The sequence below is a fragment of the Cinclus cinclus genome, chromosome 4, assembly GCF_963662255.1.
Source record: "Cinclus cinclus chromosome 4, bCinCin1.1, whole genome shotgun sequence".
In the NCBI taxonomy this organism is placed as follows: Eukaryota; Metazoa; Chordata; class Aves; order Passeriformes; family Cinclidae; genus Cinclus; species Cinclus cinclus.
This window is the reverse complement of record NC_085049.1, coordinates 65,443,229-65,459,689: the sequence shown is the minus strand read 5'-3', so window position 1 is coordinate 65,459,689 and position 16,461 is coordinate 65,443,229. Positions and strand designations below refer to the sequence as shown.

At 49.9% G+C, this 16,461-nt stretch overlaps 1 protein-coding gene across 1 annotated transcript; it reads left to right on the top strand.

Moving 5' to 3' along the window:
• Positions 1-3,675: 3,675 nt before the first annotated feature.
• ANKRD16 (ankyrin repeat domain 16) lies at positions 3,676-14,942 on the top strand. The gene is made up of 8 exons (XM_062491459.1): positions 3,676-4,034; positions 5,082-5,302; positions 8,069-8,111; positions 8,964-9,072; positions 9,991-10,152; positions 12,705-12,783; positions 13,938-14,122; positions 14,492-14,942. The coding sequence occupies exons 1-7, from the start codon at positions 3,703-3,705 to the stop codon at positions 14,096-14,098; spliced, it is 1,107 nt and encodes a 368-aa protein (XP_062347443.1). The 5' UTR covers positions 3,676-3,702; the 3' UTR covers positions 14,099-14,122; positions 14,492-14,942.
• The last annotated feature ends 1,519 nt before the right edge of the window (positions 14,943-16,461 follow it).

The following is a 16,461-nucleotide window of genomic DNA, read 5'->3' as shown; positions in this document are numbered from 1 at the left end:
TTATCTTATCGAAGTGATAAAAATCAAGACACCAAAATTTACTAACTCTCCAGTTACCAACAAGTGTCAAAACAACAAAACAGAGCCTCAAGAAAAAAATTAAATTAAAAAAAATAATTAAATTCATGTAATAAAAAAATAAAATTCATTGTATTTATGGGACAACACGCAGAAAAGTCAAAGGTCAAAACCAAGCAAAAGAATTCCCAGGACATATAAACTCACAAAAATATTGAAATCTATATAATCCTCATTAGCTTGCATTTAACCAATGTAATATACATATATGTATATATATATATATATAAAAGAAAATTATTCTGAGCAATTTTTCAGGCACCCCAGTGCTAGATATTGTCCCTTTGATCCCTTCTTAAACTTTGGAAAAATGTAAAGCTGGGATCATCCATTATGGAGGAAATTTAAACCATGTGCAGTTAAGAAGCAGCACAAAATTATCCTGGGAATTATTCCAATAAAATAATCAAACCTCATTTGGAAAAGGTGCAAACTCCTCTCTTCTGGCCAGAAAAAAAAAAAAAAAAAACAAAACCCAAAAAAAAAAACTTCCACAAAATGCAACTTTTTTCCATTACAAATGCTCAGGAAAGAACTCAAAACCAGCAGGAATGGCTGAATGCTCCCTCCTGCCAGGATCAGCATCTTCATTTTTGTTTCCTTTAATTTATTTCTACTTCCCTTTAGCACATTTGCACAAAAAATTCACTCTCCTTGCAGGGCAGCATCCAAGGATCACCCTGGTTATTCCTTGGGATAATTCTTGGACTGGATGATTTTTGTGGGTTTGTTTGGTTGGGTTGTTTTTTGTTTTTTATTTTTTTTTTTTAATCAAATCTGAATGATTTTATGGATGTGCTGCTTCCTCTTTTTCAGCTCAGCAGAGTTAAAACCATTCAGCTCCCTGGGGATTCCAACATCCCAATTTCCTCAAAATATGAAAAACGAGGCAAATAAAAGGAAAAAAGAAAAAAAAAAAAAACAACAACCCAAGACAATCCCGTGGCTTTTAGGAATGTGGTGGCTTTGGCACTGCTGAGGGAATGGCTGGATTTGATTATCTGAAGGATCTTTTTCAACAAAAATCATTCCAGGATCCTACTGAAAAATGGAATTTCTCACTCAGGCTTCACCTGCATCCCTATTTTTTCCCCTGTTTTCCCATGATTTCCCATTGCTGAGCACAGGATCTGTGCCTTCCATCCCATGAGGAACGTCAGCCAGGAGATGGAATTCCAGCTGGGAAGGGGAAGGATCAGAGCACGGGGGGAAAGCTCCAGAGGGACCAGAAATATTTGGGAGAGAGAAAGCAAAGGAATATTTGGGAAGGAGAAATGAAAGGAATATTTGAGAGAGAGAAAGGAAATGAATGTTCGGGAAGGAGGAAGGAAGGAACGTTTGGGAGGGAGAAAGCAAAGGAATATTTGGGAGGGAGAAAGGAAAGGAACATTTGGGAGAAAGGAAAGGGACATTTGGGAGAAAGGAAAGGGACATTTGGGAGAAAGGAAAGGGACATTTGGGAGCTGCTCCCCATTTTCCCCCCGAACGTCCTTGCCAAACCCCTTTCCCACATGGATGCACGGATCCCATCCACAGGTTCCCCTCATTTCCAAACCTCCAATTCCAAGGATTCCCTCATTCCCGAGGAATTACCCCAACACCAAGGAATTCATTTTATAACCTCTGTTCACACCCCCATCCTATTAACAAGGGTTCCCTCATTCCCAATCCCGCAATTCCAAGGATTCCCCAAATTGCAAGGGTCCCCTGCCGTCGAAGGAGCCCCCGTTCCCAAGGTCCCCTCGGTGTTCGGGCTCCCCCTCAAGGACAACCCCCCTTCAATACTAAATCCTCCCTCATTCCCAAAGGTCCCCTCATTCCCAAACCCCTCAGTTCCAAGGATTCCCCCATTCCCGCGGATCCCCCATTTCCAAAGCAGGCCCCATTCCCAAGGCCCCCTCAATGCCAAAGGGCCCGCGCAGTGCGAAAAGCCCCTTGGGTACCAATCCTCCACCACTGCCATAGTTCCCCTCAGGGAAAACCCCTCATTCCCAAGGATTCCCTCATTCCCAAAGAAACCCCATTTCCGGGGTAACCCCTCCCCCGATCCCCCCCCCGCCGCCCAGAAATGGTCGCGCCCTCCCCCCCAAACTCACCCACTCCCGGCGCTCGCGGCCCCGCCCGCCCCGACGGCCCCGCCCCCTCCCCACCGACCAATCCGAAGCCGGCACCGTCCCTAGCGTTGTCCAATAGTGAAGCACTTCTGGGTTGGGCGGGGTTTCTTTACCTCCCCTTGTGGTGACATCACGCGCCCGGCGTGTGACGTCAGGAGGGCTCCGCGGTGCGCGGGTGGGTCGGGAAAACCGGGAATTTTTTTCCGCGGGAATCTCGCGGCTTGGCATGAGCTGGGGAGGGAATATTGGGGGGGGGGGGGATCCCCCATTCTGGAAGCCACGAAAGAAATGGGAATTTCTGTTTTTTCCTGGGAGAAAAGCGATTTTCTGTGTTTTTTCCTGAGGGAAAAGGGAATTTCCCGTTCGTTTGGGAGAGAAGAAGGAATTGCTGCTTTTCCTGCGGGAGGGGTTGGCGTCTGGCTGTCCGCAGGAAAAAGGAAGTAATTCATTTTCCATAAAGAAAAGAGAATTTCAGGTTTTCCTGAGTGAAAGGGAAATTTATGGAATTCCAGCTGCTTTCTGGCTTTCCTAAGAGAAGCAGGAATTTTGGAGTTTTCCCAGGGGAAATTGGAGTTTCCGTATTACCAGAGGGAGAGGCTGATTTCTAATTTTGCTGAGGGAAAACATCAATTCCTGTTTGTTTTTTTTTTTTCTGAGGGAGAAACCGATTCCTGGTTTTCCCTATGAAAAAACAAAAATCTCTTTCCTGTGGGGATGGTTAATTCCTTGTTTTCCTGAGGGAAGAGGGAATTTCTGTTTTTCCTAAGGGAAAGGTCAAATCCTTGGTTTCCAAAGGAAATCCTATTTTCTTGAGGGAGAGACTAATTCCTAATTTTCCCAAGGAAAAATGGATTTTTCTGCTTTTACTGAGGGGTGGCTGTTTTCTGAATTTCAGAGGGAGAGGAAAATTCCTGCTTTTCCTGAAGGATAGGCCAATTCCTGCTTTTCTGAAGGGAAATTTTTCATTATCCTGAGGGAGAAGGAAATTCCTGCTCATCCTGAGGGAGAGGCCAGTTTGTGGATTTCCTGAGGGCAAAATTCCCCATTTTTCTGGAAGTAGACACCAGGCTCTGCTTTTCCTGAGGGAAAACCTCATTCCTGCTTATCCCAACCCCCCAAACCAATGAGGTTATCCCGCAAAATCCCACATTTTTGGCCTCTTTCCCCTCAGGCCGGGCTCCATGGCAGCCCAGGAGGGAAACCTGGATGTGCTGTGGGATTTATGGATTTCCTGAAGGAAAAATTCCCATTTTTCTGGAAGTAGACACCAGGCTTTGTTTTTCTTGAGGGAAAATCGGCGGCTCCTGAGGCTGGGCCAGGAGGGAAACCTGGATCTCCTACAGGATTTGTGGATTTCCTGAGGGAAAAATTCCCATTTTTCTGGAAGCAGACACCAGGCTCTGCTTCTCCTGAGGGAAAACCTCATTCCTGCTTATCCCAAGCCCCCAAACCAACCAGGATATCCCCCCAAATGCCGTTTTTTTGTCTCTTTCCTCTCAGGCCAGGCTCCATGGCGGAGCAGGAGAGGCCACGGCGGCTGCTGAGGTTGGTCCGGGAGGGGAACCTGGATCTCCTACGGGATGAGCTGAGGCTGGATGAGATTCCAGAGGCTTCCAGCTGGCGCTGGGGACGTTTGGGAGACTCCCTGCTGCACCATGCAGCTCGCTTAGGACACCGGGATGTGCTGGAATTCCTGGTCCAGGAGCTGGGGATCGACGTGGAGGTGGCCAATGGGGACTACAAGAGACCTATCCATGAGGCTGCTTCTATGGGACACTGGGAATGTGTGGCCTTCCTCCTGGAGAGGGGGGCGAGCGTGGACTGCTTGAAAAAGGCTGACTGGTGGGTGCTGGGATTTGGGACTGGGTAGGGAAGGTGGGAATGTGGCCGCTGGAGGTGGTGGCTGGGATCGTGGAATGGATGGGAAGGAGTTTAAGGATCATCCAGTGTCACTTAGGACACCTTCCACTATCCCAGGGTGCTCCAAGCCCCAGTGTCCAGCCTGGCCTTGGACACGTCCAGGTATCCAGCTTCTCTGGGAATTCTTTTTTTCCCTAGATCCCACCCCAATCTCCCCTTTCCCAATCTGAAGCCATTCCCTGTGTCCTGTCCCTCCATGCCTTGTCCCCAGTCCCTCTGCAGCTCTCCTGGAGCCCCTTCAGGCCCTGGAATGTGCTGGAAGCTCTCCCAGTATCCTTCCCCTCTCCAGGTGAACGTTCCCAGCTCTGCCAGCCTGGCTCCAGCCCTTGGAGCAGCTCCTCTGGATTTTCTCCAGCAGCTCCAGAACCTTACATTGGGATCCCAGAGCTAGGCACAGTGTGGGATCACCTGACTGGAGCACAGGCTCAGAATTCCCTTCCCCTGCTGCCCACAGTGTGGGTCCAGTCGGAGTTTTGGGAGAAATTCCAGCCTTTTCCCTGCTTTCCCCCCCCATTTCTCCTAAAAGATGTAAATTACTGGTCCACTCTTCCCTTAGGGATGGGGATTTCTGGGAAAAGAGAACAAGGATTCTCCCCAGGTCCCAGATGAAAGCCTGGGAAGGTGCTATGGAGCTGAACTGCCACAAATCCAAAGGCAGCATTCCAGAGCTGGGAATTGAGGCTGTGCCAGCCTGGAGCTGAGGCTGAGATTCCATGAGCCTGGATTTGTGTGGCAGTGCCATAGATTTAAACCAGGGAAGCTCTGTGCTTCCTAACACATGTCCAAACCCTTGGAAAAAAAAGTCTCATTTGCCTTAAAAACACAGAATGCTCTGACTGCATGGAAAAAGAGCTGGAGTATTCCCAGCCTGGAAAAACTGCTGTAAAATCTCCTGGCTCCTTAGGCAGAGCTCCTGAATCCAGGTGGGACATCAGATTTGTTGTCCCAGGTTATTTTATCTTCTTCCAGGACTCCCCTGATGATGGCTTGCACCAGGAAAAACTTGGAAGTGATCAAAACTCTGGTGGAGCATGGAGCCAACCCGTTGTTGAGGAATAAGGATGGCTGGAATTGCTTCCACGTTGCCAGCAGGGAAGGGCACCCTGAGGTGCTCCAGTACCTCCTGGATGTGTCCCCAAGCTGCTGGGACACGGAGAGCAGCACAGGGAGAACTCCTCTGCACACAGCAGGTACAGCAGGCATGGATCCAGGGAATCTGCCAGGTGGAGCAGTGCTGAGTGGGGAAGGGATGTTGTTCCAGCTTAATTTGGAGAAGGAAAAAAATCAGGGAAAGGGAAGAGGTGCATCCGTCCTGGGATCTTTGGGATCTTTGGATCAAGTTCATCTCTCCTTGGCACAGGTGGATCTGGGCTCCCTTCACTTGGAATATGGATATGATTTTCCTTCCTGCTGTGTAAAGCTGGGACCTGCTCTTGGAAAACCTCCCTGGCCCCAAGCACATGCCAGCATTGGAAATTTCTGAAAGCAGCAGAGCTTTCAGGAATTTCAAAGAGAGGAACCTTTTGGGATCTGCCAGGGGATCTATTTCTTTATCACAGCCTCAAGCTGTGATATCAGGCTGGATATTGGGAAAATTCCTTCCTGGAAAGAGTTGTAAGCATTGGAATGAGCTGCTGGAGTCCCCATTCCTGGAGGGATTTAAAATCCATGTGGATGTGGCACTTGGGCACACGGGGCAGTTCTGGGAATGGTTGGGCTCAAGCACTTTCCCAACCAAAATGACTCCACTATTCCAATGGGAAATTACAAATTTTGGAGTTCCCTTGCTCTCATCCCATGATGAGAATTCCAGAGGGCCTTTCTGCAAAGGGGAGGGACAATCCCTGCTGGGAATACACAGGAGCTGTTGTTGGAGCCCACCGTGTCCAATTCCTTTTTCCTTGCTTTTAAGGGCTGTTTAAAAGGAATGGGAATCCCAGCCATCCTCAGGATTGTTGGGAAGCACAAGGGCTCAGACCACAGCCAGAGTGGGAATCAGGTTGTGTATTCCAGGTCTCAGCAGGAGAGATAAGGCCTGGATACCCAAACTCCTTTCCCAAAGAATTTAATCAGCACTGACTCCCTGGAAGAACCCGAGGTGTTGGGAGGAGCCCCTGCTGTGCTTTTCCAGCCCTTGTTCCATCACTCCTGGCTCATCAGCAGTGACAATTCCAGCCCTTGGGCACCACTGAGTCATTGTGCTTGACCTGGGAATGAAAAAAGCAGGGAATGAGTGGTTTGTGGGATCAGAGCAGGTTGCCTGAAGTGGCTAATCCTCTTTTTTTTTTTTTTTTTTTTATGTTCTCCCATCCCTGCCCAGTTCCAAGTGTTGTTTCTATGCAGCTGGCAGCTCCTGTCGCATCAGGAGGTGGATGTTGGTTTGGGATCTGGGAGCTCAGAGTCTGGGACAGGCTCAGGAGCAGGGTGAGCTCTGGGATTTCGGATTATCCTGTGGCAAAGGAAGAATTTTGATCTCGAGCCCAAGTTTTCTCCCTGCCTTGGGATATGGGAATATAATTGGGATCCATCACCTGGATTCTGCTTCCTAGAGGTGTCTCCACCTGTGTTTTCTTTGGCAAAGCCACCAATCCACAATTTGGGTGGATTTCTGTAATTTCCTGATCCAGCCAAACCTTGGAGCAGCATCTGGAGTGGGAATGGGAAAAGGCTGGAATTACGGAATTAGGGAATTAAGACTTAAACCCCCCCCCCGCCCCCCGCCACTGCCCTCGGTGGACTTTGATCCCAAACTGCTGCTCCCTGGTATCCCCCAACTGATCCCAGTGGATATTCCCAGTTCCTGAGGCAGCAGTGAGGGGCCAGAGATGGTGCTGGAGCTGCTGGGGGAAATCACGTCAGGACAAACTGCCTTTTCCATGGATTTCCATCCATCCCAGGGGTGTGGGTTTGAGCACGTTAACCCGTGACCAGGCCAGCTGCCTTCCTGGATTGCTGAAGGGTCATTGTCTCCCTCCTGCAATTATTTCCTATGTTAGTAATGGTTGATTCCTTCAGCTTTGTTGCTTCTTCTATCCCGAGGGAAGAAAACTGGAAAGAGGTAATTAGAGGAAGTGGAATGTAGCAGTGGATCCCAGCTTTCTCATGTCTCTGTTCCTTATAAAAGATGGAATTTTGGTGCTTGGAGGGATTTTTCTTCTCATGACTTGGATTTTCCATCAGCTCAGGTGTAGAAGAGGCAGGGAGCAGGAGCAAAGAGCTAAAATCTGGGAATCCCTCGCTGGGATTCCAGCTGAAAGTTGTTCCTGGGAGCACACATTTCCCAGGAACCCTTTTTCCAGCACCTGACAGAGCAGCTCCAGCCTTGGTTTGATCTTGTTCTTTTGAATATATCCCACTTGTTTTGCAAAATGACCTGCAGGGGAAAAAAAAAAAACAACTCTAAAAACAAAACAGCTGGATCAGAGCTGTGTGAAGTGAAATGTTTAAAATATCAAGAAAAAGCTGGAATATTTCAGTGCCTCGGGCTCAAATCCTCCCTCTCTGTTGTTATTTTCCCTCTGAGATGGGTGAGGATGATGAGATGGGAGTGGCTGAGGAGGGCTGGGAATGTTATCCAGCATTTCCCCAGCTCCCTGCTTTGTGTTCCTTTTGCTTCTCCCAGATCCCAGTTGGGGAATGAACAAATAACTGGGAGAAACCCTCTTTGTTCCAACTGAGTTCTGTGGCAGATAGAGCCAGGCAGTGCCTGTTCCACACCTTTTCCCTGCTTTACCTCACATTTCCCGATGGGAAAAGGGAAGAAAAAAAAGGGAAAGGTAAAAAAAGGGAAGCCTTTTTTTAATCCCGCCACAAAGTGGATGGGATTAAAACCCCTTGGAGCCCCTTCCCTCATCCCAAAAGGATCAGCAGCCTGCGTGTGCCTCACTATAGGAGCACAATGCTATAAAACCACAAACAATCAATGTTTTTCCCATTTTTTCCCCCGTTTTTCCCAGCGATGCACGGATGTTACCAGGTTGTGGAGCTGCTCCTGGAACGGTAAGCAGGCTTCTTCCATCTTTTCCAGCCCCGCCTCCCATTCCCTGCCAGGATTTGGACACAAAGGATGCTTGTGCCACTCCAAGCACAGCACAGCTGCCCTGCCCTCCCATCCCGAGGCTGTTTCTTCATGCTCCAGGTCTTTCCCAGCTGGATTCCCTCGGGATGGGTTCCCTCTTGGTTATGACACAAATCCCAGTTATGTAACTCAGCCCTGGGTTTGTTTTCCCTGCTGATTCATTCCCGGTGCCTCCCATGTGACAATGACCAGAGGGGTCCCTGGGAGCAGCTTCACTAGGCTGGGCTTTTCCTTACTTTCCTGGGAAATTGCTGGGAAGTGGCTTTAAAGCAGCTCTGTTCTCTTCCTAAGTACCTTTCCCAGAGCTGGAGCAGCTTTCCCTGGGAATTGCAGCTCATTCCAACCTGTCCATGCTTGGCCCAGCATAAACAGCTCTGTGATCTAAGCCAGGCTTTAATTCAGTTTGAATTCCGTTTTCTCTCATTTCGCTGAATGAGATTGGTGGGCTGTTGATTTTCTGTATCATTCCATGAGGATCTGGTTATTCCCTGCTTCCAGTGTACACCTTGGCCTGTCTGGAAATCCTCTGGCCAGGGAAAAAGGGAATTATAAATTTGGGCTCAACGAGCCCAGATGAGCTGAACCAGATCTCCGGTCCCCAAAAACCCCCACAAATCATTCCCCAGGCCCTGAAACACCAGGACAGGTTTATCCGTGGTCTGTGGATGAGATTTATATATTCCATTTTCAATCCCAGCTGCTGAGAGTCTCCTTCCATAAGGATTTTGGAGCTGCCAACAGCTCTCTCCTGGTTTTTCTCCTTTCCCTTCCAGGTGCCAGTACAAACCTGAGAGCAGAGACAGCTGTGGGGTCACTCCCTTCATGGATGCCCTCCAGAATGGGCACGTGGGCATTGCCCGGCTGCTCCTGGAGAAACACCAGGTGGGTGCCAAAATTCCTCCCTGCCTCTTTCAGGAGCTGAGCCAGAGTTGCCAGGACAGGTGATCCACGTGTTTGTCGTGGCTGGAGTGCAAGGAAGCAAATTCCCAAATTGTAAAGGAGGAAATTGTGTCAAAAGGCAGATTTCCCCTGGAGATGGGAAGGATTTTGCTGAGTGAGGTCATCAGGAATCAGCTCTTCTGCAGGAATCATGAAATGGTTTGGGTTGGAAAGACCTTAAAAATCATCTAATTCCACCATAGCAGGGACATCTCCCACTATCCCAGGTGGCTCCAAGCCCCTGGACACTCTGGCCTGGCCTTGGACACTTCCAGGGATCCAGGGACAGCCACAGCTTTTGGCTGTCAGAGCTGATGGAGTGGGCTGGTGACACCAGGCAATGGCAGGAGGGGACAGGACATTCCCAGTGCTCCAGGAGCAGCTGTGTCAGAGCCAAAAGCAGCTCTTGGAATGCCAGGACTCGGCGTGGAGGCTCCAGTGGCTGTGGATAACATGGAAATGTCCCATCCTTGTGTTAGCCAGAGCTCCTCCCTGCTCTCCCTCTCTCCTGGCAGCTCCTGCTCCTGTGCTTGTCTTCCAAAAATCCCTGATTTCCTCCAGGGACTGCCATTAGAGCCAATTGTGTGCAGCAGGAACCAGAGCGCTGCAATAATTTATTGATGATTAATAGATTGATTGATTGCTGGATGATCCCAGCTGGCTGGGGCCCCCTCATGGCTGATTTTCCCAGTGGTTTTGGGAAGTTTTCTGTGGTTTTAACCTCACATTCCAGGCACTGAGGGTGGGAGAGCGGGGAAACTTCGTGGAGGTTTCCTGGCCGTGCCAGTGCCTCCAGAGTGTAGTGATGCCATTTGAGATGAGTGCGCTTTGTGTTATTTCCATGATATTCCTTAATTCCAGGCCTGCCCCACAGCTGTGGATGCCCTGGGTGCTCAGGCCCTGCACAGGGCAGCTGTGACAGCCCAGGATGGCTCCATCCAGTTCCTGGTGTCTGAGCTGGGTGTGGATGTCAACGGGAGAGCGACATCCCTGGAGCTGCCAGCCCTGCACTACGCAGCCAAGGTTTGTCCCTGGGCCCAAATTCCCTTGGGAAAGCCTCTGCCAGACACACCTAAACCAGGCTGCATCAGGTGTGTGCCACCGTGGAGGATTTGCATTCCTGGCTCATCTCTGCCACTGCCCATCTGTTCCTGACCAGTCCCATTCCCTGTTTTCTGGGCATCAGAAGAAATGTGGGCAACAGGGTGAGGGTGGGATTCTCCCCCTCTGCTCTGCTCTGGTGAGACCCCACCTGGAGCACCAGGTCCCAGCCCTTGGGCCAACAGCGGGAGAACCTGGAGCTGCTGGAGAGAGTCCAGAGGAATCAGTGGAGCTGCTCCAGGACTGGAGCCGGTCTGGGAGAGCGGGGAATGTTCCCCTGGAGAAGAGAAAGATCCAGGGAGAGCTCAGAGCTGCTGCCAGGGCCTGAAGGGGCTCCGGGAGAGCTGCAGAGGGACTGGGGACAAGGCATGGAGGGACAGGACACAGGGAATGGCTTCCACTGCCAGAGGGCAGGGATGGATGGGATCTTGGGAATTAGGAATTCCTGGCTGGGCTGGAATTGCCAGAGCAGCTGTGGCTGCCCCTGGATCCCTGGAATGTCCAAGGCCAAGCTCGACAAGGCTTGGATCACCCTGGGACAGTGGGAAGTGTCCCTGCCGTGGCAGGGGTGGCACTGGGTGGGCTCTGAGGTCCTTCCCACCCTAGGAATCCCATGTTTGTGTCCATCTGCCTGCAGAGGAGGGACAGGAGATGTCCAGACATGGGAAAGGAGAGCTGGGAAAGTGGGGGGAGCTCCCGAGAGTTTATCTGTGTCCTTCACACTGGAGTTGTTTTGAATTCCAGAACCACTGGAGCTTTCTCCTCCTCCCAGCCCATGTGTGGTGCAGAGCTGTGGGTTCTGCAACATTCCCTTGGGAGCACAGAGCAGATCCCAAAACTTGACTAGGATCCCTCCTTGGATCCAGTTGTCAGCACAGGAATTCCTTGCTCAGATCCAGGGATGTTAAACCCAGGATTTTAACAGCACTCTGAGCTTTGTAATAGGAATAAAACCTCATCCCAATGCCCTGCTCCTACAAAACCATCCGTGACACTCCCTGGGAATGCTGGCACCATCCAGCCGTGCCTGCTCCCACAAAGGAGCCCTTTCTCCCATTTTCTTGGCCTCCTGCTCCCAGAAACCACGTTCCAAGCCCTTCTGGTTGCCAAGGGCACATTGAACAGCCAGGCTCTGGGGGAATATAATGTGCCTTGGAGAAATCCTGGCTGATTTGGGAATGACGGGATGGGATTCTCTCCCTTCCCCTGGCTTGGTGTCACTTTGTATTTACAGCACCGTTTGTTTGCCTGGTGGGTTGTGTTTTTATCTCCCCCTTTTTCTTATTCTTTTGCCTTTATAAACACAGGAAAATCAAGTTTTTAAATTCAATTTGCTGCCAGGACTCTGGCAGCTACAGCAGTTCCTGGCTCAGTCTCTTTACCATGGAATTGGGTTTGCAGGGAAATAGGAGACTCTGGAGCAGGGAAGATGCTGTGGAATCCTATGGGAATGAGGAAAAAAGAGAAGTGGAGGGGGGAATAAAAATAAAGAGTTTCCCATTCCCAGGCCACAGGACAAAGACCAATTCATGGCTTTGAGGATGTAAATCCAAAATCAGGCGTGTTATTTAGGGAGAAAAGATTTATTTCTGGAAAAGCCTGTGCAGGAGGGAGGGAGGGAGATGGGGGCTGTGCTGGATTTTTCCCTGTGGAATTTGAAATTGGCCTCTGGCAGAGGAAGGAGGGAGGACACTGTGGATCCTGGCTGGGTCTTCTCCCAGGGCATCACAAATCCTGGAGGAATTCTTTGGGAAATATCAGTGCCCGAGTGAGGCAGATGAGCAGCAGACCAGATCAGCAACAGGTTCTGTTCCCTGAGCTGGAATAACCCCAGAAAAATCAAGTCCAGATCCCCTGGGAATTGGAGGGATTTGCAACTCAAAGTTGGAGAGACTTCAGGGCTCCTTGCAGGGCCTGAAGGGGCTCCAGGAGAGCTGCAGAGGGACTGGGGACAAGGCATGGAGGGACAGGACACAGGGAATGGCTTCAGATTGGGAAAGGGGAGATTGGGGTGGGATGATTGGGGTGGGATCTTGGGAATTAGGAATTCCTGGCTGGGCTGGAATTGCCAGAGCAGCTGTGGCTGCTCCCGGATTTCTGGAATGTCCAAGGTCAGGCTGGACATTGGGATGGGGAAGGTGTCCCTACCATGGCAAGGATTGGAATTTGATGATCTTTAAGGATTTTTTCCAACCCAAACCATTCTGGGATTTTTAGGAAGGTTCCTTGTGGCACCTTTCTGGCCAGTTCCCATGGGATAACAGCAGCTGATCCCATGGAACAATTCCTGCCTCAGGGATCTGGTCTTCCCTGCCACCTTCCCTGTCAGGCAGCTGACCCTGATTTCCATCTGCTCCAAGATCCTCTGGAGCTCCTGCTACCCCCAGAGCTGACCAGGACCGAGCAGGTCTGTGCAATTCCAGCTTTGGAATGGATCTGAGCACAGAGCTGATCCCAAATTCCACGTTCTGCAGGAAGGACACGGACACACCATCCAGACCCTGCTGTCCCTCGGTGCTGATATCCAGGCTAAGGATGGGAAGGGCCGTTCTGGTGAGAATTCCAAAGTTTTTCCAAGCTTTGTATGACAAGAGCTTCCATGAGCACATCCCAACCTCAGCCTGCAGGGAGATGCCAAATCCAGGGATACCTTTGCTCTGGGAGCAACATGATGAATCATCCCAGGGAGTTTTGAGCATTTTGCATTCCCTGGTTTTCAGTTTGCTGGAATTTCTGCTGGGGCTTTTCCCTTGGGGGAAGAACAGAGACACAAACTGGGAATTCCCTGCTCATTTTTCACCTGAGGAGCTCCGATGCTGCCTCCTCTCCCTCAAATTTGGCTGGAACGATCCTGCTGGAAGCAGGTTGGATGGACAAACATAAGGATTGAGCTCTCCAGATCCAATTCTTAAGCAAACAGCCTGGAAATGGCTGATGAGCAATTAATACCAGAGAGCTGGCACGGAAATAGAGTTGCTATAGCGATGCCGGAGAGTCGGCATTCCCAGCGGGAATGGCTCAGGCAGCTCTTGCATCAGCATCTCCCCCCAAAAAGTAAATTTAAAACGGAAAAAAAAAATAGAAAAGGATAAATGGTTTAATCAATTGGCAAATTCCCCAGCCCTGGGGTTTGGTTAAAGCCATGTTTCAGTGTTGCCATCTCTCTGTCCGCCCCCTCAGTGATTAAATCCCACCTCTGCTGAGCTCATCCAGCCCTGGGATTTTTTTTTGTTTTCCCCTATGGTCCCTCCTTGACTGGCTTTGGGTCACTGCGTCCTTGGGAAGCTTCTCATCCACATCAGGATTATCCAAAGGGATCAGTATTGGATTAGATGGAAGATTTTTTTTACAGTGAGGGTGGGGAGGGGCTGGGATGGGATTCCCAGAGAAGCTGTGGCAGCCCCTGGATCTCTGGAAGTGTCCCTGGAAGGTTGGACAGGGCTTGGATACACACCCTGGGATAGTGGAAGGTGTCCCTGCCACGTCAGGAGGGTGGAACTGGATGATCTTTAATGTTAGGCTCAATCATCCCAACATTAATTCTGTGATTCTATCCCAACCCAAACCCCTCTGTGATCCCACACCGTGAAAACTCATTATTCACCCTCCATCTGTTTATTCCCACTGGGAATCCTGTTTGCACCCAAAGCAGGGTGAGCCAAGGCCAGGAGGTGAGCCCAGCTCGTGTTGTGTGTGTGTGTCCCCAGCCCTGCACGCGGCCAGCGCCGGGCAGAGCGCGGTGGCCGCTCGGATCCTGCTCCAGGCCGGGCTCCAGGACACTCCAGATGCCACAGGAATGCTGGCACAGCAGCTGGCCAGGAGGCCAGAAGTCATCCAGGTGTTCCAGGGAGCACAAGTCAGCACGTGAAGAAGAGGAACCTATTTCCACGTGGTACATTGGTTACCCCTTGCCTGATTTAAATGTTGGGATTTTTATCCAGAACTGAGCAGAGGAGCCGAGTTTGGCACTTGGGAAAAAGATTTAGGAGAAATGTTTGAAAGTGATAATGGAGGTGATGGCTCTGGGCTCTTCCCTGGGAGGGTGGGGAGGCCCTGGCACAGATTCCCCAAAAAAGTTGTGGCTGCCCCATCCCTGGAAGTATCCAAGGCCAGGTTGCAGCAATCTGGGATAGTGGAAGGTGTCTAATGGGGAGTTAGATAATCTTTAGGTCCTTTCCCACCCAAACCATTCCATGTTTTTTTCACAGTCCTGCTCTGATCCACTTTAAAATTAATTTTCTTCTTCACTTCCAAATTCCAGGGCTGAGCTTCCCCTCTTGCCGTGCAGCTCCCTGGAACAGAACCACCCAAGGAAAGTTCCACTTCTAGGGATCCTGGTGGCTTTTCCTGGGAATTTCCACACACTGAACATCCTGATGGAGAAGATCCACCTGGATTATTGATTTTCCAGCTCTTCATGGACCTGCTCTCCACTAATCCCTTAAATTGCTTTAATTTGTGCCCTCTTTGGGTAGGACGGAGACTCTTGAAGCTGCATCGACCTTTTAAATCTTTTTTGTAGCCCACAGCTGATCCCAAAACCTACAGGGATCCATAGTGGGACCTCAACCTTGTGAGGACATCGAGGGTCTTTGGATCAGACTAAAATAAGGAGGTGTTTTATTCCATTTTATTCCATTTTATTCCATATTGGAATGCTGGGCAGTTCCCAGCACTGATGAATTTGAAATCCCAATAATCTTCTCTTGGAAGCCTGGAATACACAGCAAGGTAAGAGCAGCTGCAGCTGTTGGATTTTTGCAGCTGGAATTATAAATTCCATAGAAAAATGACGTGTCCTTGTCTATTCGTAATGCCAAGACTTTAAAATGGGTGGAATTCTGCTTTTTTGGGGATGGCAGATGTTAAAAATCAGGAAGGGATTGCTGGGTTTGAGTGGGAAATTCCCACCTTGCTGTCCCTGGAGCAGGAATTTTGGTGGGAGCTGCATCAGCCCCTGGGTGGGTGAGGTTTTATTCCTCTAAAAATCCTGGATCCTTCTGTAAATCCAGTTCAGGCCTCCCTACAGCAGGAAATGCATGGAGCTGGTTCAGTCTCACTTTTTATAATTTTAATAAATCATGGAATAGCTGGAATAATAAACTGGCATCCAAATATCCGTGCTGAGGAGCTGGGATTGCTGATGATGCTGACAGAAAGCAGCATTTGGGGAATGTTCCCAAATATCCATGGAAACACGAAAGGGAAACTCCTTAAAAACAGGGAAACACCTTCAAAACACAAACCACGTTATTTTAAGGGTCAGAAAATGAATGTGGATTCAGCTTTATTCCTGCAAAATTCATCCAGGGAAGGTTTTTTTCCAAAATGGGGTTTTGGGAAGTAGCACCACATCCTAATTAATGTTTTTTTAGCAAATTTCCCATCAGAAGCGGTTCATGGGGTGCCTAGGATGGGGTGGAAAAGCATGGATATGGAGGGATTATGGGGTCCCCCTAACTGAGCAACCCCCTAATTTAAGGACCCCACTAAAGTGACAACCTCCCCCTAATTTAAGGGCCTCTCTAAATTGAGGATGCTCCCCAGGGCACCCCCTCAATTGAGGACCCCCCCCAAACTGAGCACTCCCCTTTAAATTAAGACTCCCCCAAATAGGGGACATCCCCCAAACAGAGAACCCCCTTAAACTGTATCCCCCACTAACGAGAGGACCCCTAAAATTATGAACCACCCCCCCCCTCCAAACAGAGGATCCTCCCCTAAACTGAGGAAAACCCCCCAGATTGAGGACCCAGACTGAAAACTCCCCCAAAATGATGAATACCCTAAATAGAGGAACCCCCCCAGGTTAAGGATCCCCCAAAAAACTGAGGAACCACCCCCCACCCCCAAACTGAGGTCTGTCCCCAAAATAAAGAACCCCTCCACAATAAACCGAGGGCCCCACTCCGAGTGGAGGAAATTCCCCAAACTAAAGAATCCCTCAAACTGAGGATCCACGAAATTTGAGGACCACCCCCCATTAAAGGCCCCCCCCTAAACTGAGACCACCCCAAATAAAGAACTTCCCCCAAATAAAGGACCAAATTTAGACCCCCCTCACCCCCAGACTGAGGGTCCCTAACCAGAAGTGTGCCCCCCACGTAAATAAAGGAGCCCCTCCCCCAAATTGATGAACCCCCCCAAATTTAGGATCCCCCCCCGAGCGCAGTCCGGTCATTGAACTACGCATGCGCACCGCGCCCCCACCACGGTGGCAGCGCCGCTCGC

Excerpts from the sequence above, each read along its gene's own strand:
- ANKRD16 (XM_062491459.1), top strand. The coding sequence starts at position 3,703 with ATGGCGGAGCAGGAGAGGCCACGGCGGCTGCTGAGGTTGGTCCGGGAG. Across the intron at positions 10,153-12,704 it reads CCCTGCACTACGCAGCCAAG|GAAGGACACGGACACACCAT; the intron begins GTTTGTCCCTGG and ends CACGTTCTGCAG. Across the intron at positions 12,784-13,937 it reads GGATGGGAAGGGCCGTTCTG|CCCTGCACGCGGCCAGCGCC; the intron begins GTGAGAATTCCA and ends GTGTGTCCCCAG.